Here is a 24,348-nt window from a genome sequence, read left to right as displayed (position 1 = left end):
GGAATGACAGAGCACAAGGGATTACGGGTGCAAAGCAGATTGTCTAACCTGATTGAAAGTTCAATGAGCTGGTCCAATGTTTTCCCATCATCACGACATGCCATCTCCTTTTGCAGTTCCGGGTTAAGAGCTTTCCTGTAGAGTGTCTTAAGAGGGTCATCAGCAAAGCCCGTTTGCGCTGCCAGTGTGCGGAAATGCAGAGCGAATTCGGCTGCAGGACGATCTCTTGTTGAACACACAAAAGCTCCTCACAGCATTACGACCACCCTCAGGATGATCGAACACAGTGCAAAAATGTTTGAGAAAGTCATTAAATGAGGGAAATATCGGGGTGCTGTCTGGCCAAACTGCAGTAGCCCAGTCTAATGCTTTTCCCGTGAGCAGTGAACATACAAAAGCAATTTTACCGTTCTCATCCTTAAACAGGTGGGGCTGTTGGGCGATAAACAGTTTGCACTGAAGTAAAAAGCCTTTGCATTTAGCTGGGTTACCTGAGAACTTATCGGGGAATGCCAAACGAACCCCGGAAACAGTCTGGGTCTGTGCAACAAATGGTTGACTTGGAGAGTAGTTGGCGGTGAGTTGCGCTGTAGGAGCAGCTTGCAGGTTTTGCAGGGATTTCACCAATTCATTTGTTAGCTGGGTAAAATAAGATAACTGTTGCTGATGTGTGGTTGATACCTGAGCTTGAGCTGTGACTTCGTGGGACAAAACCTGTACGGCTGCGGGATCCATGTTGGGCGAAGTCTTCTGTAACGAGGAGACTGACACGGAGGAATCCATTATGCAGTATTTATTAGTCACAGTCAAACACAAACATCCAATACGCACTAAAGTGCAAACACACATCAACAGTAATCAATAATGGTCTTGGGGCTGGCGGCTGACAGACACAGAGTGATTTACCAGGCATAGATCAGTGGCAGGCGGTGTGGTTCAGAATCCGTTAGACAGGCTTGGGTCGAGGGCAGGCAGCGTGGTTCAGAGTCCGTGTATAAAGCAAGGGTCGTGGGCAGGCAGAAGTCAGAAACAGTCCGGGGTTATTCTCAGAAGATCAGACAGGAAAGAACACTCAGTAATGCTGGCCGGGGCTAAACAAGACTTCGCAATGAACTGGTGTTTGAGTGTGGCTTATATAGGAAGCGTGGGTCGTTAACTAGATTCAGTTCAGGTGTGTGCACAATCAGTTTAGATGGATGATGTAATGCTTAAAAGTCCGGGGATGGTGACCTCTGCTGGCCAGCGAGGGGAATGACTGGGACCGAGTCGGTAACAACTGGCAACCACAGCTGCCAGGATTTTTCGGCAAAATCAAGAAAGGAAAAAAACAGCAAAATTCTGTAAAACGTTTTTTTGTGTCACCATTGTTGCATCTGGGTGCAAGTCCAAGTTTAACTTAAAGTATTTGATTTTATGCTGCATCTTATTTTGTTTAAATGCAACTGTGTCGTTAGTAATGCAGTGAAAATCTGTTTGTTTATTGTAAACACACATACAGATGTTACTACTTCAATGTGTTCCTTTTGCCGCCATTCATACCGCGGCGACGGCGGTAATTGATGCGCCAGCAGCATTTGACCGCTGGGTGGCACTTTAACCACAGATATTCAGCTTTGCCTTTTCACAATACTAAACAGACTGTTCTGTAGGCGTAGCTTACTGTATGTGTTGTGATGTGTTCAATTAAAATATAATTTTGATTTAGTTTTCCTGGTAATAGATATGCTCTTACACTATACTGTATGCTGTAGAAAAGATACATGGTGAGAAGCCATAGGCTTCAAAAAGCAAATATAAGAATTAAGTTATTAGCCTTTAGTGCCCGATAAAATTGCGTTGGGGTGAAAATAATGTTTTGATTTCTTTGACCATCATGGCAATGTTATTACCTCAAATCTTAAACGTGCGCATATGAAAAACAGCAAAATAACATAGATTATCCTGCCGGTAGAGCACATCACCTAACAGCACATTATCTCACAGTTGTGAACTTGCGATCACCTCAACATACTTTATCAGTAAGCTATTTATTATTTATTACAGGCTATGTTAAAAATGTTTGACCAACTGCCACTTCATGTTAAAAACTCTCATGTTTAATAAATTAATTAAATAAATGGGCATATCCGCATGCAAAGTGAGCCGCATATTATTTGTCTGTTTATTTTCTCTTTTCATTTTCTCTTTCACGCGCATGTAGAGAAAGAAAACAATAGCTTGTTTAAAAAAACCATAATGCCGGGATGCGTGTTGCTTTCACTCGACATCTAGGTCAAAAGCAAAATTGTTGCACGGCAAAGGATAGTCTATAGTGAAAAATATATAATTAGATGCGTTTCCCAAAACCATCGTTAGCCAAGGTCCCATTATCACAAACATAGTTTGTTGATTTGCCGTTTCCCAGTGTAGTTAGTTTATAATAATTTAGTTTTTACATATAGTATTGCATACAGTAGGCGTTAGTTTTTATCCGACTAAAACTAACGCATGGATTCTGAGTTATTAAAACCTGAGTTTTATGACGGATGTGGGTGTCACAAAATACTTTTTAAATAAATGTTTTCGTATTATTATTATTTGATTTAAACAACACTTAATAAAAATTTAAATGTATTTGTTTCACCACTTATTGTAAAAATTATAATTTACAGCGCTTCCCGCACTTGCGGTGGTGGCCGGATTGAAGCACACCATATACCCACATCACTTAGTTAACTATATGCCATAAACAAAACATAATTCCATTTTTAAATATAACAATTGTATTTATTAAACACATTAGTGCATTGAATGACTTTATGTTTTTATGCACTAAGCAACGTTTTTTTTGTGAACTGAACATTTGTGTCAGTAATGAAATATGGTTATTTTCTTTAAATGTCAACAGTTCTATAAACTTCTGTATTTTTTACGGAAAAAACTCTGGCAACCACAGCTGCTGGTATTTTTCTGTAAATTTAACAGATTTTTTTAACAGTGTAGCCTACAGGCCTTTCAGACAAAGGGGAGTCATTGTTATCTCATTCTTGAGTCATAGTGGCTAATTGTCTGAGGATCGAGGAGTGTAGCTGATAGAGCTACTGTCTGGTTTTTACCATTTGTTCTGTAGCCAATTACGACATACTACATTAGCTGAGATTTCAGTTGACACAGGCTCTGCAAAACCTGTAAATTTACCCCATATCGTGCCTCCCCAGCAAAAAGGAAATTGATTGAGGAGCAGATAGCTCTAAAGCTGGGGTCACACTGCACTTTTCGACTTCCATTCATACACATACAAATACTCCCAGACCGGAAACAAAAGCTTTTTTTTTTTTTTTTAAGATTTTTATTTTTGGCCTTTATTAAGTTGATAGGACAGTATTTCAGACAGGAAGCGAAGTGGGAGAGAGAGAGAGGGTAGGGACAGGAAATGACCTTGAGCCGAGATTCGAACTCGGGACGCCTGAAGTGCTACTGCACCATGTGTCAGCACACTAACCACTAGGCTATTGCGCTGACCGGAAACAAAAACTTGTGCAACACGTTTCGCAGTTCGCTGCGTTAAGCTTGGTGAACTGTGAAATAGCATCACTTGACTGCATAAGACCAATCGAAGATCAAAACATGACCTCTTTGGACAGAAATTTAAAACATGGACTAATCGCTTGCTTTTTTAAATGTCTAATCATCTTGTTTAATCCCACCCCTTTTGCTGAATTATTTTGTACAATAAAATGTTGCATGCACAAACTCTAGTGTTCAATTCAATTCACCTTTATTTGTATAGCGCTTATACAATGTAGATTGTGTCAAAGCAACTTCACATAAAAAGGTCATAGTAAATTGGAACAGTGTAGTTCAGTTTTTAGTGTTTAAATTCAGTTCAGTTTAGCTCAGTTCAGTGTGGTTTATATCACTACTGAGAGTCCAAACACTGAAGAGTAAATCCAACGATGCGCAGCTCTACAGATCCCGAACCATGCAAGCCAGTGGCGACAAAAAACTTCACTAATTGGCGAAAGTGAAGAAAAAAAACCTTGAGAGAAACCAGACTCAGTTGGGTACGATCATTTTAATTTCTCCGCTGGCCAAACGTCTTGTGCAGAGCTGCAGTCTCAGCGGCGAAGGCTGGAAGCTGGCCTCAGTGAAGACTCGTCTGTCTCTGGAGCGTCACAGGAATCAGTCTCATGTTCCACTCCTCTGACCACCACAGTAGCTGCTCAGGATACGGCTGTCACGATCACCAGCGATCGTAATTTCCTAGATCGCTGGATCTCACACACATTCACTTGGACTACAAATCCGTCATTCATGGACTACATTTTCATACATGCACTCCGTCCACAAACACACATGCTTCCTCATTTTGACTGATTACACTTGCACCACTTGAGGATTGTCAAAGACTGATTACACACACTATTTAAAGAGCACACACTCTCACTTCCATTGCCGAGTCTTGTTTTCTGTAAAGTGACATTACAACGTGTTTCTCTTAGTCTTGTTCCTCCGTGTTTTTGATCTTTGCCTGGTTTCCCTTTCTCCTTGTCTGCCGCCTGTCTACCGACCTCTCGCCTGTGTTTGACTACGATTCTGGACTGCCTTTTACATCTGTTTGCATCTGTGTTGACCATTGCCTCCCGGACTTTGAATAAACCTGCACGTGGATCCTAAACCTTAGTTGTCTGTCACTCCCCATGTTACAACGGCCTGGTCCAGGATATGGAAACCTTGGGATCATCTCGTCATTGGTCTTGGATCGAATCAGTGACTCTGCATAGTCTGAGGGCCTCGGGAAGAGTATCCCCAGGTGGAAATGGAGAATAAAGAGAATAATTAGCGTAGCTGCTGTTCATAGTGTATATAAACAAGATGCAGAACCTGTGTGGGAACCCGCTAAGTGGTGCATTGAGTATATGCTTTACTAAACAGATAGGTCTTTAATCTAGTTTTGAATTGGGAGAGTGTGTCTGAGCCTCGGACGTTATCAGGAAGGGTATTCCAGAGTTTAGGAGCTATAAATGAGAAGGCTCGACCTCCTTACTCGACTTAGCTATTCTGGGTACTACCAGAAGCCCTGAGTTTTGAGATCTTAAAGAGCGAGTTGGATTATAGCGAGACAGAAGATTGGTTAGATAAACAGGAGCTAGATTATTTAAAGCTTTATATGTAAGCAGCAATATTTTAAATTCAATACGAAACTTAACAGGCAGCCAGGGTAAGGAGGATAAAATTGGGGTGATTTGATCAAATTTTCTAGACCTGGTAAGAACTCTGGCATTTTGCTGCGTTTTGCGGCATTTTGTACTAATTGAAGTTTGTTAATGGACTAGCTTTTCTGCATCTGAAATGGATAGCATACTTCGTAATTTAGCAATATTTCTCAGATGAAAGAAAGCAGTTTTTGTGACATGGGATATATGATTTTTAAAAGTTAAATTGCTGTCTAATATGACACCCAGATCTTTTATAGTAGAGCTAACGCTAACTTTGTATCCCTCTAATTGTAGGTCGAGTTGTGAGATCAGCTGTGTACAGGATTTAGGCCCAATAAGTAATAATTCTGTTTTGTCTGAGTTTAAGAGAAGATAATTGTTGGTCATCTAGTCTTTAACATCTTTAATACACTCAGTTAACTTGTACAGTTTAGACATCTCGTCAGGTTGAGTTTAAATATATAATTGAGTATCACTGCATAGCAGTGAAAGCTGATCCCATGTCTTCTAATAATGTCTCCCAGGGTAACATGTATATTGTAAACAGCAAAGGGACTAAAACTGATCCTTGAGGCACCCTGTACTTTACTGGGCTGACTTGTGAAGGTTGTCCATTAATATTCACAAACTGGTACCGGTCAGCTAAGTATGACTTAAACCATTGTAGAGCCTGTCCCTGGACACCTGTAGACTTTAAGCGATTTATGAGGATACTGTGGTCAATGGTGTCAAATGCCGCACTAAGATCGAGTAAAACTAAAAACGAGATGCACCCTTGGTCAGCAGCTAAGGGTAAATCTTTGGTTATTTTCACTAATGCAGTTTCTGTACTGTGATGAGCTCTGAAACCTGACTGAAACACTTCAAAAACATTGTTCGTCTGCAGAAAGGAGCATAATTGAGCAGAAACTATTTTTTCTAGCATTTTAGACATAAATGAAAGATTTGAAATAGGCCTATAATAAGCTAAGTTGCTGGGGTCCAGTTGTGGTTTCTTAATAATAGGCTTAATGACAGCTAACTTGTAAGGATTTGGAACATGGCCTAAAGATAAAGAAGAGTTGATAACGTTAAGAAGAGGTTCTCCTATAACAGATAGCAATTCTTTCAGTAACTTTGTTGGAATTGGGTCCAACATACACGTAGCTGGTTTAGAACTATTGATAATTTTATCTAGCTCTTCCTGTTCTATGATTTTGAAGCACTGTAGGTTATTTAGATTCAGTGGGATGTTTACTGGATCTGAAGTATAAGGCGGTGCAGAAAGTTTAATATCTCCTATTTTCTGTCTAAAGCCTTCTATTTTATCACTGAAAAAATTCATGAAGTCATCACTACTAATTTGCGGTGGAACGTTTTGTTCCAAAGATGACCAATTATTTGTTAATTTAGCAATGGTGTTAAATAAGAATCTAGGATTGTTATGATTATTTTCTATCAGTTTGCGGAGGTGCTCAGCCCTGGCAGATTTTAGAGCCCTCCTATAGCTGGACATACTGTCTTTGTACGCAATTCTAAAAACTTCTAAATTCGTTTTTTTCCATTTACGTTCCAGGGCACGGGTTGCTGTTTTGAGAGTGCGGGTATGACTATTATACCATGGTGTAGTTTTATTATATCTAGCCTTTTTTAGTTTGATGGGTGCCACAGTATTTAGAGTGCTAGTAAAGATGGCATCCATACTGCTGGTTACTACATCAAGGTCATTTGCGTTTGCGGGTGCATTTCGAAATAGAAAGATCAGGTAGGTTATTTATAAATTTATCTTTGGTGGATGGAACAATAGTTCTACTAGGGTGATATATCGGAGCGAATCTGATAATTTCAGGTAAACACAGCTTATATAGTAAGAGGTAGTGGTCTGTGATATCATCACTTTGTGGTATAAAGTCTACATCAATGACCTCAATTCCAGAAGACAGAATTAGATCTAGTGTATGCTTTAAGCGATGGGTTGGACCAATAACATTTTGCTTTATCCCTAGTGAATGTAGTAAGCCTATAAACGCGAGCCCTAATGTGTCGTTAGCGTCATCTATGTGATGTTAAAGTCTCCTACAATTAGTATTTTATCAGTTTTAACTAGTAAGTCAGAGATAAAACCGCAGTGTGACCTTAGCATAATGCTGGATGAGGGTATCATTTAGCCTGCATATGCATAATGGGCGTCACCTTTGGTCATTGTGCCAAAGTTTTCAGATAAATGGAGTTATGTGTGTACTATCATGCTCTGAATAATATCACTGTTCGGGATAGTTTTGTCGAAGGAGAAGTTAATCAGCTGTAGTCAGTCATCACTGACTGTGAAACTTTACACTGGACCTCAAGCAACATGAATTGTGTACCTCTCCTCTCTTCTTCCAGACTCTGGGACCATGATTTTCAAAGTAATTGCAAATTTTACTTTCATCATAGAATATAACATTGGTCGACTCAGCAGCAGTACAGTCTTTAGCCCAGTCGAGCTGCTTTGGACGCTGTCCGTTGTTCAAGTGTGGCTTGACACAAGGAATGTGACAGCTGAAACTCATGTCTTGCACATGTCTGTGTGTAGTGGTTCTTGAAGCACTGACTGCAGCTGCGATCAACTCATTGTGAATCTCCCCCACATTTTTTAATGAGTTTTGTTTCACAATTCACTTCATGGTGCAGTTATCCCTATTGCTTGTACACTTTTTGTTCCATCTGCTTGTCTATTAATGTGCTTGGACACTGAGCTCTATTGCTGCATTCACACCAGACGAGGAAGAAGCATCAAGCGCGAGTGATTTACATGTTAACTCAATGCAAAGACGCGAATAGACATCCTGCGGCATGATATGCTTGAATGAAGTGGCGTGAGTTGAGCGTTTTGCACAATTGACACGCGTAACGCGCGAATCGCTGGAGTTGAAAAATCTGAACTTCAGCAAACATTCGCACCACGCTAACCAATCAGGAAATTTCTCTTGTAGGGGAATGATTATGACGTGATAAATCCTCCTGCCGAGGCCGGACAACAGTTCATCAAACTGGGCTCGGCTCAGTCTAAAGCACCGCTGAAAGCCTCCATCATCCAGGTACAGTTTGTGGAAGAGTTTATGAGCTCACAGAGCTGGGTGCATCTCAGAATGGATCTAATGGACTCAGATATGGCTCCAAATGTATTGTTGCTGTTTATCAGCCTTCCTAAAGCACATAAACACAGTTATTCTCTCAATAAAATCTATGTTAGCCATTTAGCAATAAAGTTAGAGTCACTGGGCAGACAGAAGCCCTGCCCATCATGAGAATTCGCGTCTATGGCTCAGTGAATTTGATGCGCAAATTAAGTGGATTTGATGTGCGAATGAAGCAAGTAAACTCAAAATGTTCATGCGTCTATTTATGCTCAAATAGCATGATTTATCCGTGCGTACCACATCTGGTGTGAACACAGCATTTGAACAGCCAGTTCAACACTGTAACACATCTTAAATGTTGTTTTGGTCATTCATTCTAAAACGCCTTAACAGTTTCAGTGTTAAAGTCATTATATTATTATTGACCTCCAATAATAATATATTGGAGCTTGGCATCGTCTGTTCTCCACGTCACATGGCTTCAAACGCCCCCGTGCGCTCATTGTATTTCAGCATTGTCTTCTGAGGTGCAAGAACATTTATTGAATAAAGAAAAGAAGTAAATTCTGTTTTTACTGTTGATATTTGGCGCCAGGAATCAGGAAGTGACGATTTTGCTCTCTTTGACTCGTTGGATGGAAACGCTGCTTTATTTGCCCATCTGCGCTATTCCAGTTGTGCACATAAATTTAATTAATGTTTTTGGATGGAAACATAGCTATTGCCTACATTTCAGTCACACAAAGAACAAAGTCATGTACGAGAATGGCTTGTCCTTTTTTAATGAATAATTAGCTTAAATTCACTGTCCTTCGACTGGGACATGTACTGTTATTAGATTATATGGGATTATTATTCTTTCTAAAAACTATTCTTTAGTTCTGCTTACATTCTAAATGTCATATCAACCTCTATCACTTGATCAATAATAGAGGCAGACACACAAGTGCACTTTTAAATTTATTAAAACTGATCAACATGTATAAAATTGGCAACATGTGTAAAAATGTTATAAATGTCACACATTACATTACTTTTTTATTATACTTAAATATTTAAATACTTTAAATGTAAAATTATGCATTAACTTGAGCAGCTGATTTCCCACGCTAACTGTCTCTGTTTGACTGATGCAGTGGTGTTGCTTTTTAAAATATATGGTCATATTGCTATAAATTCATGAACACTTCAATTTCAGCTGGAGAAAGAAATGGTGATCTCATAGTCACTCGTAATATCTGCGCTCCATTGATAATGCCTTTTTATAGTCGCAGTGTGCGTGCTTAACTCTAAGTTGCTCTACTCAAAGTTGATTGACCTAACTCAGATCAGCGATTCTGAAACCGAAAACTCTGAATTTTTAATCTCTCAGTAAATCAACTCAGAGTTCAAGTTTAAACTCAGAGTTGGTTTAACCTCCTTATACTGAAACAGGCCCCATAAGTCTTCAATAATGAATGAATCACTTCTTGAGCTTGTTCAATCAGGGCAAACAAATCATAGCATTCTTTATCTCTGTCCTCAACAAACAATAAGCATAAAAGAGAAAGGAACAAAGCAGTTTCCCTTCATTCTGAATGAGAACAACAAATCCATAAAAACTTGATCCAAATTTCTGGTTTTGAAACAAGGCTGAGCTCTTTTAGCACTGATCATTACACAATCAATGTATGCAGAGTATCTCTGTAAGGTACAACATGTCAAGCCATGATACAGATGAACCAAAGACTACATGAACCAAAGGCCACACTGATGCCACTACTGCTACTTAAAGCCTATTTCACACTACATGATTTTAAGCCTGATTTGAGCCCGATTTGGAAGTTAACGAGCTTGCCAACAGATCGGGCTGTGATTTGGAAAAAATCTGGGGGTGCTCAGCAATCGGCAGTCTTTATGTCTGAACAATTGAACAATGTATCAAAGAGGCTCGCTAACGCGTCGCCAACATCTTGCAGAAGAAAATACAATATCTAGCATGCTGAATATTCCAGAGCAGTCGGCCGACTCGACCCCACGTGCAGTCAGATGTAGAGACGAGCTGCAGCCAATGAGAGAGCATACCAGCATGAGCTGAATAGCCATGGTGCTCAGAAGCTCAACAGAAATGTATGTGATTGGTCAGAATGGGCATCGATGCACTCGCCTCACTTTGTATGTTTACACAGACATGAGAATAGGCTATATTAACAGTGGAACTAGAATTTCATAACTATTAGAATTACTATAGCATTCATTCTGACTGTTCACATATAAGACGTCATATTGTCACGTCATATTTGCATTCAAGTTATGTTTATGTTAGCAGGAAGTTGCTAGGCAAAAAAGCATGCATATTTAAAGTCACGGCAAAAAGTAGCAATCATTAATGCAGTCATTTTGACCAATATGGTAATTAAAGCTAGAAATACTCAATGATAGAATTACAACAGCATGAAAGAATGGATTTATCCTGCCTTGTACTAAGGTTTCAGGCAGTTTGCGAGTCAGCAGGATTATTTTAATAGATTAGATTATTATCCCCTCCATCAACCAAAAGATATTATGCGAATTGTTGTTCAAACTGAAATTATTTGCAAAAATTAAGGTGAAATTAATTATATTAACATACGATGTTTAATGGTGCTAAAATATTACTGTTGTAAATACTTTGCATCACATCTCTTTTACAACAAGCATTTGAAAAACACCTCTTATAAAACCTCTATAAACCTAAAACATAAAATATTATTCTAGTGACTTTATTCTAGTGTCTTGCCTCTCTAGCATTTGTTGTAAAGGTTTGTATCAGAGAATGTGCTTATAGTTAGCATGTCTGGCTTAGTAACCATAACAAGAACACATGAGGTCAAAGAATGATTTTGATTGAATTGTTATGTTCGAACTGAAATGATTTGCAAAAGTAACGTGAAATGAATTATATTTGCACATGATGTTCAATGGTGCTAAATAAATACTGCTTTTAAATACTTCTGATCATATCTATTTGACCACAAGCATTTGAAAAAAAAAACATTATACATACTAAAATTTAATTTTTTAATTTATGAAATTGATAATTTCTCTCTCTCTCTCTCTCTCTCTCTCTCTCTCTCTCTCTCTCTCTCTCTCTCTCTCTCTCTCTCTCTCTCTCTCTCTCTCTCACAGAGAAATAAGGAACACACGAAAGCTGACATTCATCCACCCTGAGGCATTTAAGAATCTCCCTAATTTGCAGTATTTGTGAGCAAAACAGTGTCCACACACAAATCACTGTTGGATTCCACTCCATATACACATTAATCCACATGCACACTCTTCCGTCACATATTGTTGATCCTGTACAGTATGTAGATTTAAATTTCAGTGCCTGCATGATTTTGTTATAAGCACTTGAATGTCATCTTACTACAGACAGATTATCTAGAGATTTAAATAATTAAATTACACTTATATACATTTTATTTAAGTAGTCTGCTGTACTAGATGGCACAGTGGGTAGTGCTGTTGCCTCACAGCAAGAAGGTGACTGGTTCAAGTCCTGGCTCAGTTGGCACTTCTGTTTGTAGTTTGCATGTTTGTGTGGGTTTCCTCCAGGTGCTCCGGTTTCCACCACAAGCCCAAAGACATCCGCTATATGCTTATTTCACATGACCGCCATTTTAAAACACAAAGCGAGGCTGCGGTGGGAAGAAAGCCGAAAGTATAGGATCAGCACTGTAAACATTGCAACAACATGATATGTACTACAAACCTCCAGCTGTTGCTGTGATTTAAAAGTTACATGTGGTGTAAACATTACTTTAATATCATGCCGTTTAGTTTAATTCAAACATTTAAAAGCATTTTAGGCATCGATCAACATCCCAATCTCTTTAAGAGTAATATGCTTAAGTGTCCTCCTAGGCTTCAGTTAATGGCACCAGGTAAACACAGTGGGGCTACCCTGCTTGCTTTAGCCTATGTAACCAGGTGAACGATAAAACAATGCAGTCTCTGCAGCACACCCTTGTGTTGTCTGTAACAGTGTTGTCCGGGTACTGAAGTTTTAAAATGACCATTTCCTGCTAAAATTTAAGTGAAGGTCATCAGTTCACCGCTCTTACCCAGTGCAAGCACAGATAGATGAACATTGGAGCGTTTTAAAGCCGTGAATATCTGTCGCGTCATCGGCGGATTGCTCATCTGTGTTTGCACTCGGTAAACATCACTGAAGTGCAGTGAACTGGTGACTTTCACGGCCAATCACAGTATGGAGACAAGTCTAATATAGTGAAAGAATCAGTTCATTAACTTGAGTTTGATAAATGGCATCTAAAATGTGTGTTTGGCAAAGAAAACATTAGCTAACTAGTGCTATTTCCCTTAACTTAGCTGAAAATGAGGTCTCCCAGCTAGAAATTTTTAGTTCTCTACATTTTCTGAGAATATTACCAGCAATGTTGCATTACTCTTTTCGGCAGGTAGTTTTGTTTTAGTTCCCAGAACATTCTCCTTAAAGATAGGAAAACATTTTCTAGAAACATTCTAACCACATTCGCTGGTAACAATTTTAGAACATTATATTCTAACATTCTTATAACATTATTAGTGTGTAGTTTTCTTTAAGTTTCCAGAATGTTCTCTTAAATGGTAGGAAAACTTTCGCTAAATACATTCTAAATACATTTCAAAGTAACATTCAATGTAAAAAATGTCTGTGATTTTAACAGTAAAAGCCTGTACAATCTACAGTGAAAACATGTTAAATGATTAACAGCTCATTTCTGTTCAAAATACGGAAAATAGCTGTAACAGATCTAAACTTTGTTTTCGAGAAACTAATCAGAGTGTCTGAAATCTCACCATACACCTCATTCACTAGTCCCTAAATTAGTCAATTAGTTTAGTCCACTAGACAGAGTGAATGACCACAAATGACTGAATGATGAACACCTGCTGTTAACAAGCCCAATCACTGAAGGAAAGAACAAGCGTCTTTCCATCACCGTCTGAGTGTTCAACCCTCTGTAGTGAGGACACTACAGTGGCGCAGTAGGTAGTGCTGTTGCCTCACAGCAATAAGGTTGCTGGTTCGAGCCTCGGCTGGGTCAGTTGGCATTTATGTGTGGAGTTTGCAAGTTCTCCCTGCGTTCACGTGTGTTTTCTCCCCCACAGTCCAAAGACATGTGGTACAGGTGAATTGGGTTGGCTTAATTGTCTGTAGTGTATGAGTGTGTATGGATGTTTCCCAGAGATGGGTTGCGGCTGGAAGGGCATCTGCTGTGTAAAACATATGCTGGATAAGTTGGTGGTTTATTCTGCTGTGACCCCAGATTAATAAAGTGACTAAGCAGAAAAGAAAATGAATGAATGAAGTATTTGAACATGACATTTTATATATTTTAATAAGTACAGGTTAAAATTAGTATGTTAATTGACTTTGTCTCATTATTGAAAAGAAATCATGTTCTCATAACATTTCTCTAATGTGACTGTGAAAATGTTACTTTGGTTTTGATAAAACATAGTGAAAACGTTTTCCAAGAGAACATTGTTTAATCGGGTGCCATTTCAATAATCTTAATATGTTTAAAATGTAATCTGGTACCTTACCAACACTTTCAAAACATTGCTAGAATGTTCTTGTTCATTGTTTTGGGAAAAAACATTTTTTGAATATTCATTGGATATTAGATTGAAATGTTTTCTTTAAAACATTAACACAACCTGTAGGGAATGTTAGCCAAAGTTGAGAGAACGTTCCCTTCTAGCTGGGTTCAATTTCGCTGTTTAAAATGGCAGCTGCCTGAAATCAGTCTATAGCCCAGATAGCAAAATCATGTGGCTCAAATCCGGCCCACATACCGCATGGAATGATGGCAATAGGGCGGTCCACTCCTGTTTGCCAGATCTGGGCCACAATTAAGCCATAGACATTCCACATGTCAGCCAGAATTCAACCAAAGAACCAGAACTGAGCCTATTCTGGGCCACATTCTGCTTTTATTCTGGCCCAGATCCGGCCCACATCAGACACTTAAATCCGGCACATCTACGCATGGAATGATGGCAATAGGGCGGTCCACACCTGTTTGCCAGGTATGGGCCACAATTAAGCTATAGACATTGCACGTGAGCCATAATTCAACCAAATGAACCAGAACTGGGCCACATTCTGCTTTTATTCTGGCCCAGATCTGGCCTACACCTTACACTTGCTGGGTGTGGCAAAGTACAAAAATCCCAGCATGCATTGCAGTATGAATACATTCTATAGCTTATTGATGCTCCAATTTTCATTATTTGCTGTTGATTCTGCTGCTTATGTTGACGTTGTGGGTTTCATCACTTTTAGTCTCTTGTTTGTGATGTTTGTAAGTTTTATTCATTTTGTTAATTGTCATCGTTGTTGAGGTTCATATGCTTATTAAGAAGTTGAACCATATTATTTTTTTGGCTTATAAACCTTCAAAATTCTGTGGCATGTGCAAGCATGTTATCATGTTACTTTTAATAATAGATTAAAACATTGGTGAACATAAATGTATTATATTATTTCATCACAGAATGTGCCTCACTTCATTTTATAGTTTTTTTTTACTTGGCTTTTTTGCTGTAATGAATAAACTTTTCAAGCAAAGTTCTTAAAAGTTACAGCAGCCCAAAAGAAAATTTATATTAAGAGGTTCAGGGTTATGAGCCATACTAAAGCAAACACTTTTAGTCTATATGGTCCACGTATGTTTTAGGATAACTGAGCCACATTTGCTATATCTTCTCTGGGCCGCTTTAGGCTCACAGCCACATTAGCCAGAGCCAACGGTGCCAAATATTTGCCAAAAGTGGCCTACATTTGTTTTAGGATAACTGGGCCACATTTGCCATATCATATATGGGCCACTATAGGCTCAAATCCACATTAGCCAGAGCTTACTGTGCCAAATATTTGCCAAAAGTGGCCCACATATGTTTTAAAATAGCTGGGCCACATTTGCCATATTTTCTCTGGGCCACATTAGGCTTACAACCGCAATAGCCAGAGCTTACTGTGCCAAATATTTGCCAAAATTGGCCCACATTTGTCTTAAAGAGCTCCTATTATACAAGAAATAGGGTCATATTTTGGTTGTAAGGGTCTCCAACAACAGTCTAATATGCATGCAAGGTCAAAAAACACTTTCATGGTCTTATAATAAGTATTTATTTTTACTTAATTATCCCAGCGACTCCCATATAAATCGTTCAGCAAATCATTTGTTCCCAAACCCCTCCTTAGCGCAAAGCTAATCTGCGCTGATTGGACCGATGACAGCCTGCTGAGATTGGTCAACAATATAATCAACAATAATATATTATTAATATTAATTATTATTATTAACAATAATATAATAATAACAATATAATAATAAACTAATCAACAATATAATGTTAGAAGTACATAATGCTACATAATGTAAGGCGTGAATTTTGGCTTCCAGTGGGTGAATGTAAATACAGACGATGGACTTGAAAATACAGACGACTAACTATGTTATTGAGCAAAAACTCCAAGAACTTGGGAGGAGATCAAAACGAGTCTCCTAGCAGTCACACTCTACCTGCTCTTTTTTTCTCTCTCACATACACACACACACACACACACACACACACACACACACACACACACGCCCCTAGCTGACGATGTCCATAGCAACGACAAACGGCAGTGGAACGTGAGCTCACAAATGCATTTGACGTTAAATCCGTAAGCAAAGCGGCATGCGACTTTACACGCAATATGAGAATATAAAGAGTTAATCTGATACAGTACACGTGATTACAAGTAACAAAACACAACTAAATACATAATTTGCAAGCTAGAGTAAACGAGGCAACAATTTTAATCACACGTACTTACACTTGTGAAATGGAGGAAGAAACTGATCCATGATGCACTGATCCATGTTCTGACATAGTCCCTTACATCTTTTCTGATCCTTCCTTTAACAAACGGACGATGAATTCTTCTTTGTAAGCATGTATTTTCCAGAAGCACTCGAACTGCACAAGGCTGGGCTATAACGCTGAGGTATTTTTGCAAAAATAAACCTCAAACCACTGACTCGTCACAGTTTCAACTTTGTGTAGAGACTTTCAATAATATCCAGCTGAGCACAGCATGACTTCATTCAACCGGCGTCTATGTGTGTGTTTGCTCCTTTTTTTCTGTGTTAGTGAGCAGGGCCGCAGGTTTCAAATCTCCTGGGTTTGTGCGCGCAACTACTGGATGGGGCTTGTGTTTCGTAGCCGCGTCATCGCGAAACACCTAATGACTTGTTATCAAGACGACTCATTTGAAGCACTATGAGTCGACTCTTTTATAGTTGAATCAACAGTTTTAAACACTGTACACTTACATATTTAAGCCTTACATGGATATTTCACTTCACTTAGAGCTGTGTTACACACTACATGGAAGGTCATTTTCAAAAACCCATAATATGGGCTCTTTAAGATAACTGGGCCACATTTGCACATACACATGTGAGCCACTTTAGGTTTAGACCCCTTAAATGATTATGCCACATTTTTGCCAACTGTGGCCCATTTGTCCTCCATCATTTGGACGAAATTTATCATTTTGCACATGGGTCACATTAGGCTCACATTCAGATTACATTTTTCCATAAGTGCCAAATCTTTACCTTAAATGGCCCATATATGAATTTGAATCTTTGGCCCCCCTTTGCCATTGCACAGGTGGGCCACTTCAGGCTCACATTCATTTTGTCTGGTCCGAAGAAATACCACCAGTGCTGCATAACTGCCTAAAGTGGCCCATATTCGTATGCTATCTGGGAGGTGAATTGGGTTAGGGGTTGAGTGTTGGGCTAATGTCCCACCTCATAAACATTATATGTTACGAAACACTAACACAGTGTGTCTAAATATAAACTTCGATTAAACAGCCCTGGGTGTAAGTAAGTCTGCTGTACTATTGTGCACATATAATTGATTAACATAATCTACATTTGTGGTCAAATACATTATGGAACACTTACAGCATTTAATTTCTGGAAGGACTGAACTGTAAATATAGAATTTATTATTATCTTTGTGGGCAGCACGGTGGTGTAGTGAGTAGCACAATCGCCTCACAGCAAGAAGGTCACTGGTTCAACCCTGGCTTGGTCAGTTGGCATTTCTGTGTGGAGTTTGTATGTTCTCCCCATGTTAGCGTGGGTTTTCTCCGGGTGCTCCGGTTTCAACCACCAGTCCAAAAACATATATAGGTGAATTGGGTAAGCTAAATTGTCCGTAGTTTATGTGTGTGAATAATTATGTATGATGTTTCCCAGTGATGAGTTGCAGCAAAAAGATTGCTGGTTCAAATCCCGGCTGGGCCAGTTGACATTTCTGTGTGGAGTTTGCATGTTCTTCCTGTGTTTGCGTCTGTTTTCTCGGTTTCCCCCCAGTCCAAAGACATGTGGATGAATTGAATAAACTAAATTGGCCATAGTGCATGTGTGTGAATGGGAGACGTGCATGGGTGTTTTCCATTACTGGCTTGCAGTTGGAACAGCCTGCGCTGTGTAAAACATATGCTTGATAAGTTGGCGGTTTATTCCACTGTAGCGACCTCTGATGAATAAAGGGACTAAACTGAATGAAAATGAATGAAGTCCACATGCCATTCTAACAAAAATTGAAACAACTACACACATTTCTGATGCCATTTAGTAACGTTCATTTTGAAATATGTCAACAATGACAGTTATGCTGAGACCATAGTTTTTTGTTTTTCTATTTTTTTTTTTTTTTTTTTTTTTTTGGAAATCATGTCAGAATGCAATTTTTCAAAAGTATGCCTTTTGCTGAATTGCTGAAGGTAACTATACCCTCAGTAATACAATTGTCATTGTGGACAATACATAAGACTATGTGCTGTGTTTGCAGAGGATTGTTCAACACAGGCCTCACCATCTTCCCTGACCTCACCAAAATCCAGGCTGAGGACTCATACTTTATACTGTGTACCCAAATTTTTATGGTATAGAAAAATTTTTTGGCAATATTTTGCTTGAATATAATTGTATTGTCTTTTAATTTCTAAATATGTTTGGTGCCAAAAATTATTTTAATAAATATCTGTTTAATAAATCTGTTTTGTTTAAATGCACCAAAATACTCACTGAGAAATGGATAAAATATTCATTTTTAAATTGGGTGAGCTCATTTATGCTAACCACTGTAGTTGTAATGCTCAGTCTCGTCAACTGTTTTTTTTCACATATTTACAAAGTTAAGCTGCGGTCACACTTGACATTTCCTCCCATAGACTCCCATTCATACGCACGCGAATGCGTCAGACCGGAAACGCGGTCTCATGCGTTAAGTTTCGCAGGTTGCTGCGGTGCAAAGTTCAAGCTTGGTAAACTCTGACCTGTGAAATCGCATCATTTGACTGCGTGAGCCCAATCTAGGATGAAAACACCTCTCTGGGCAAAATGTAAAACATGGAGCAATCGCTCGCTTTTTAAAATGTCTAATAAGCTTGTTTAATCCCGCCCCTTTTCGCAGCGCCGCACGACAGAATTTCGCACACACAAAGCCCGGTGTGACCGTAGCTTTAAGCTACGGTCACACTGGGCTTTTCCTCCCATAGACTTCCATTCATACACACACAGATGCGTCAGACCGGAAACGCAAGGTCATGCGTCAAGTTTCGCATGTCGCTGCGGTACAAAGTTCAAGCATGGTGAACGCTGACCTGCGAAATCTCGTCACTTGACTGCGTGAGACCAATCGAGGATCAAAACATGACCTCTCTGGACAGGAATTTAAAACATGGAGCAATCGCCTGCTTTTTTAAATGTCTAATCATCATGTTTAATCCCGTCCCTTTTCGCAGCGCTGCATGACAGAATTTCGCACACCCAAAGCCCAGTGTGCCCGTAGCTTTAAAACTATACACAAATGCAATTATTTCCAGCACACACTGAGAACAGCAGGCCAACAAACAATGCTTGACATTAACACCTGCCAAATGTGGGTAGATTTCAGCTGTGGCAGGTTAGACAACCACACCCTCTAGCCACTTTGGCCGGTTGAAAATAATTTTTAAATTGTAGTTTTCAATTCAGTTTCGACAATAAGGGCGGTGCAATTTGCTTGCAAATGCGATCTTAGAATCGAGAAGCAGCACAACTGACAAAAATAATTGTGTTTGTGTGAACAAAGGTGAAAGAGGATGATCACTCTTGCTAAGAGCTGATTTGATGCACGCCACTGTTTAAAACTCGTGCGTGCTCCAATTTCCTTGCATGAAGCAACCGTGCCTAGAAACAAAACTGGTGTGATCGGTTTCTCTTTCAAATAGACTAGACAGAAAGTTATGCTCATGCACCCTCAGTCTTGCTGCTTTCAAGAACTTCAGATTTGTCTTTTTGTAAGCAGCACCAGTTGCTTTTACTTTAATCATTATTTGAACAGATTATTAATTGGCCTAAGGTTAACCGTGTGCATTGGATCGTCCTTACATTATCACACATGGTATGTTCATCACCAGCTTTCTTTTGTTTACAGTTATTTTTTGTTAATATGTTTTAATTATAATTTTTTTACAATACATTTTTTACAGTTTTAATGGGATTAACTCCCCATTTATGTGTGGTTAACTGGTAATCTGGGACCTTTAGCCAGGACAGATTACTGTGCATATTTTAGATACATGACAACAATTATTTTTTAAATATCAATTGTTTTTTTGTTAAAGAAATGTTTTTTTAAATAAAAAGTATAGTATACAGCTACTGTATATTTAGCTTGTCTTGACACATTTAAAATTTGTAGCTAAGAAATAAATATTTATCATGTTCTGTGTGAGAGAAAAATTATTATATCCTTAATTTTGAGCTCTGAAAAGTCATTTGAAATAAAAACTAATTGTAATACAAATATAAACCATGACCCATTTGCTCATGCTCACTGCTCACGACACACAAAAAGTGAAATGAATGAGGAGGCTTGTGGACATAACACAAAATCTAAATCAAATCATTTTAGCTTGTATTAAAAGTCGTATTTATGCAAATAAAATATTTTCCCAACAACAAAATTCTGGCTAGTGAAAATGCCAAGTGGCTAGTAATGTTGGATAACTACTAGCCACAGTGGTTTTAAAAAAGTTAATGCTAACAAATGTTTTTTTTTAAAAAAGGTTTGTTTCAGGATAAAGGAAAAATTTCAGCAGTGTTTTACAGAAATTGCTTATTGCACTATTAATAAAGGAACTGCCGCATTGTAATTGTGGACGATTTCTCAGAAAGTTTGAGGAAAATTTTTTTGTTTCCTCTTTTGTGCTTTTATTGTCTTCTCTTATCTTGCTAAGTATGTTACTTCTTGGGCTTCTTAGAATGAAAGTATAAAATGAAACACTTTTTTAGATTTTTAAGACTAAGGTTTAATTTTTCTCTCTGCTGTGGGGTGATAATTTGAAATAACAACCTTTGTTTATGTTATTATTATGACTTTTTTTTATTATATATTGTATTTTTTAAAATTTAGGATTTTAACACTTCCTCCCTGCTTTCTTCAGCTATCTTTCAGTGGATATCTTTCTGAGCAGGTTAGAAATGCATTCCTTCCACAGCCTGAGAGAGCTTACACATATGTAAGTCAAACTTCCAAACCTCACTCAATAAAAATCATGTGTCAGTGTCACTGATGTTATCACTGAAATAGAAATGTACACAGCAAAATCCTCAGAGTAAAAATTACTCAATTCAGAGAATATTTGGTCCCTCTCTAAACTGAGTAAAATGTACTCAACAGCAGAGTTAAAGTTAATGAGACAATGATGGGGTTAATTAAGTGATGATTGAGCACTGATGATGAACAACTGCGGTTAATATGTAGAAACAGAAGAGAAACACAAAATTACAACTGATTTCAGTCACAGTCGTAGATGAAATTAACTGAAATAAAACACATCAAATCTCTCAAAAGTTTCAGCAGAGAATCATTGAGCAACTCCACAAACGACAGCTTTACTTATTACCAACCTGTTTGGCCTTATTTTTGCCAGACTCTGAAAAATTCCATATAGTGATATTATTAACAACTAAGTCATTTTTTACTTAACAATTAACATTAAAAAAACACCACCACTTTTTGTGTTTAAGGTGTCACCATTGAGGAGAACAGCAGTTACTTTACTTGGACTCTGACTCGATTTCTAAAATATGTTTCTCTTTGTTTGCCAAATAGTGTATTGTGGCAAATATTGCATAAAAGAGCAATTGTGCGCTGGATAATTGATTCTGTGGGGATTTGGTCACTGGTCAAATCAGTAAAATTAGTTTGACCTGTTAAGTTTGAATAACGTATTATCACAAAAGTAGCACTGTATCAAGATCATGGAACTCAGCAATACTTTCTCAGATCATAAAACACATGTGAAACACTCAAAACACAGACATAAACGTGTGCTTCTCAACTATGGTGAGTTTTTTTTCCTGCAGTGCATGCTGGGAACTATGGATGATTGTTGTTTGATTCTCTTAGCATACATTGCAGCCAAAATAAATAAAATCTCTAACCACTGGTGAGATAGATACGCTGATTATTGATGTCTGTGTTTCTAAAGTGACTCAGATGCTCAGTGTGTTATAAAAATGTATAAGACCCTCAGCTGAGGTCCATTCTCTTGAAAAAGACAGAATTTTGTTTCTAAAATGATAAACAATTATTTAAATTTAATTTGCAAAATCAAACATATACTCTTTCATAGTAACTCATATCAAGCATAAGAATCAATCAACCTGATCATATTTGCTCTTTATACTTAACATTGATAACATAGATATATCAACATTAGAGATCAAGTCAAAGAGCCCAAGTAAATCAACCACTTTTCTCCATGATGGTGACATGATGTGGGAAACATGTTTTTTTTTTTTTTTTTTTTTTTGTAAAATGTAAATAACTAAAACAGTTAATTCTCAATAAATTTCATATGGACTTTTGTGAACATCTGACAGAAATAAGTCAAACAGGTAAGAAATGAGCGAAGCTGCTGCTGCTTCTCTTCTGTTTCTGCTTATTTACCGCAGTTGTTCATCATCAGTGCTCAATCATCGCTTAATTAACCACATCATTGTCTCATTAACTTTAACTCTGCTGTTGAGTACATTTTACTCAGTTTAGAGAGGGACCAAATATTCTCTGAATTGAGTAATTTTTACTCTGAGGATTTTGCTGTGTATATGTAGCAAAGTTACAACTGTAACAAAAATTTCAACAGATTTTGATGTCTTTCAGATTTGCTTCTATGGTGTATGTAAAAGTGTTCAGCAATTTTACAGCCTTGTTTCTTTGTACAATTCTGCAATTTTTTTAGGTGCCCTTAAAAAGTAAATCTGGGCATAATCAAATAATAAGAGTACATGTAAATGGCCACATTGTGAGCCTCAAACACAATTGTATCAATTGTATCATTTTGTATCATTTTTTTCATGTAAATTTCACAAGAGTAATTCTGCCAACAATACAGATTGTTGCATTACTCATGGGCTACACATTAGCACGCAATTAACACCTCAATATTTGCATGTTCTTCACTATAGGTCAGGTTCTATGTCAGTCGGACATGCATGAGCAGCTGCATCATCAGGAGATCAGCAGCCAAAACACAACGATTGTATGTGTGTGAATGCACACAGCATAGAATGCACGCAGGACTATATGGGTCTCCCAGTTCTGGGTTGCAGCTAGAAGGGCATCTGCTTTAGAAACATATTTCTAAAGATGCCATTGACTTGAAATGTTGATAACCACCTAAGAAATCCACATATTCAAAAAAATACCAAATATAATTAGTTTACAAATTTTGTTATGTGTAATAAAATGAAATGATGCAGGGTAAAAGTATTGAACACATGAAGAAAGGGAGGTGTAGAAAGGCAGTGAAAACCCAGACAGCAGCTGAAATCTCTCAGTAGTTATTCAGCAACCCTCTGCCCTTCATCATTATAAATTAATATTAGCTGTTTCAGTTCAGCATCTACATTACCAGGATGATGGAGATGAAACCAGAGTAGACATTTCAGCAAGACAATGATCCAAAACACAGTCAAGGAAACAGTCAAGGAAACTAAGTAAACAGAAAAAATCAAGCTGTAGAATGGCCCAGTTAATAGCCAGTAAAACGAATGAATGAATGAATACTATGAATGTGATACTCTTATTTTGAAAATGGGAAATGCAGCAAAGTCAAAGGCAGCAACCATTTGTTTTATTTGCATCTTTTGGCTCATTGAAGACCAGATAAGCTGCCGCATTCTGGATTATCTTGGCTTGAGAGTGCAGGATGGGAGACCAGATGGCAGAGCATTGCAGTATGCAGCCTTGAAATTACAAGAACTTGGACTAAAAGTTGGGCAGCATGATCTGTTAAGAAAGGTCTAATTTTTCACATTTGAAACGTGCAAACCTGCAAGATCGAGCCATGGTGCAATATGCTCTTTGAAGGACATCTGATAATCCAGGATCACTCCAAGACTCCTGAACGAAGTACTTGGGTAATGGTGTATGACCCCTGGATTGAAAAGTCATGTTGTATGTTGATGTTGCAGGGAAGACAAGAAGTTCAGTTAAGCAGTAAGTGATGGTCTTTCATCCAAGCAGAGATATCCTCCAGGCAGTGCGAGATTGTTGCAGCTGCCATGGGGTCATCTGGATGAAATAAAATATAGAGCTTTGTGTCATTGGCATAGCAATGATAAGAGAAACCCTATAATTGTATGATGGCTCCCTGTGATGTGGTGTAAATAGAGAATAGTAGGGGACCTAGAACAGATTCCTGAGGTACTCCAGTGACCAACTGGAGTTGCCTCTCCTCTACAGGCAACTCTGAATGTCTGCCAGTGAGGTAAGACTCCAACCAGTGGAGCGGGTTCCAGTGATGCCAATTGAGGAGAGGGTGAACAGTAGAATTTGGTCATTCACTAGATCAAAAGCAGCAGACAGGTCCAATAAAAACAGAATGAATTATTTAGAACCTGCTTTGGCAATCGGAGATGAAACAGATGAAACAAACATTTTCTGGA

The 24,348-nt window shown here is 38.3% G+C and overlaps 1 protein-coding gene across 1 annotated transcript in view; it reads left to right on the top strand.

Moving 5' to 3' along the window:
* tshr (thyroid stimulating hormone receptor) overlaps window positions 1-24,348 on the top strand; it is a 220,833-nt gene that overhangs the window by 101,318 nt on the left and 95,167 nt on the right. The window contains 2 exon segments of the mRNA XM_056480930.1: window positions 11,447-11,521; window positions 18,197-18,271. Of these exon segments, the coding sequence (XP_056336905.1) occupies window positions 11,447-11,521; window positions 18,197-18,271 (150 nt within the window).

The sequence above is a fragment of the Danio aesculapii genome, chromosome 20 (genome assembly GCF_903798145.1).
Source record: "Danio aesculapii chromosome 20, fDanAes4.1, whole genome shotgun sequence".
In the NCBI taxonomy this organism is placed as follows: Eukaryota; Metazoa; Chordata; class Actinopteri; order Cypriniformes; family Danionidae; genus Danio; species Danio aesculapii.
The sequence above is the reverse complement of the archived record's forward strand: the minus strand, read 5'-3'. Positions and strand labels throughout refer to the sequence as shown.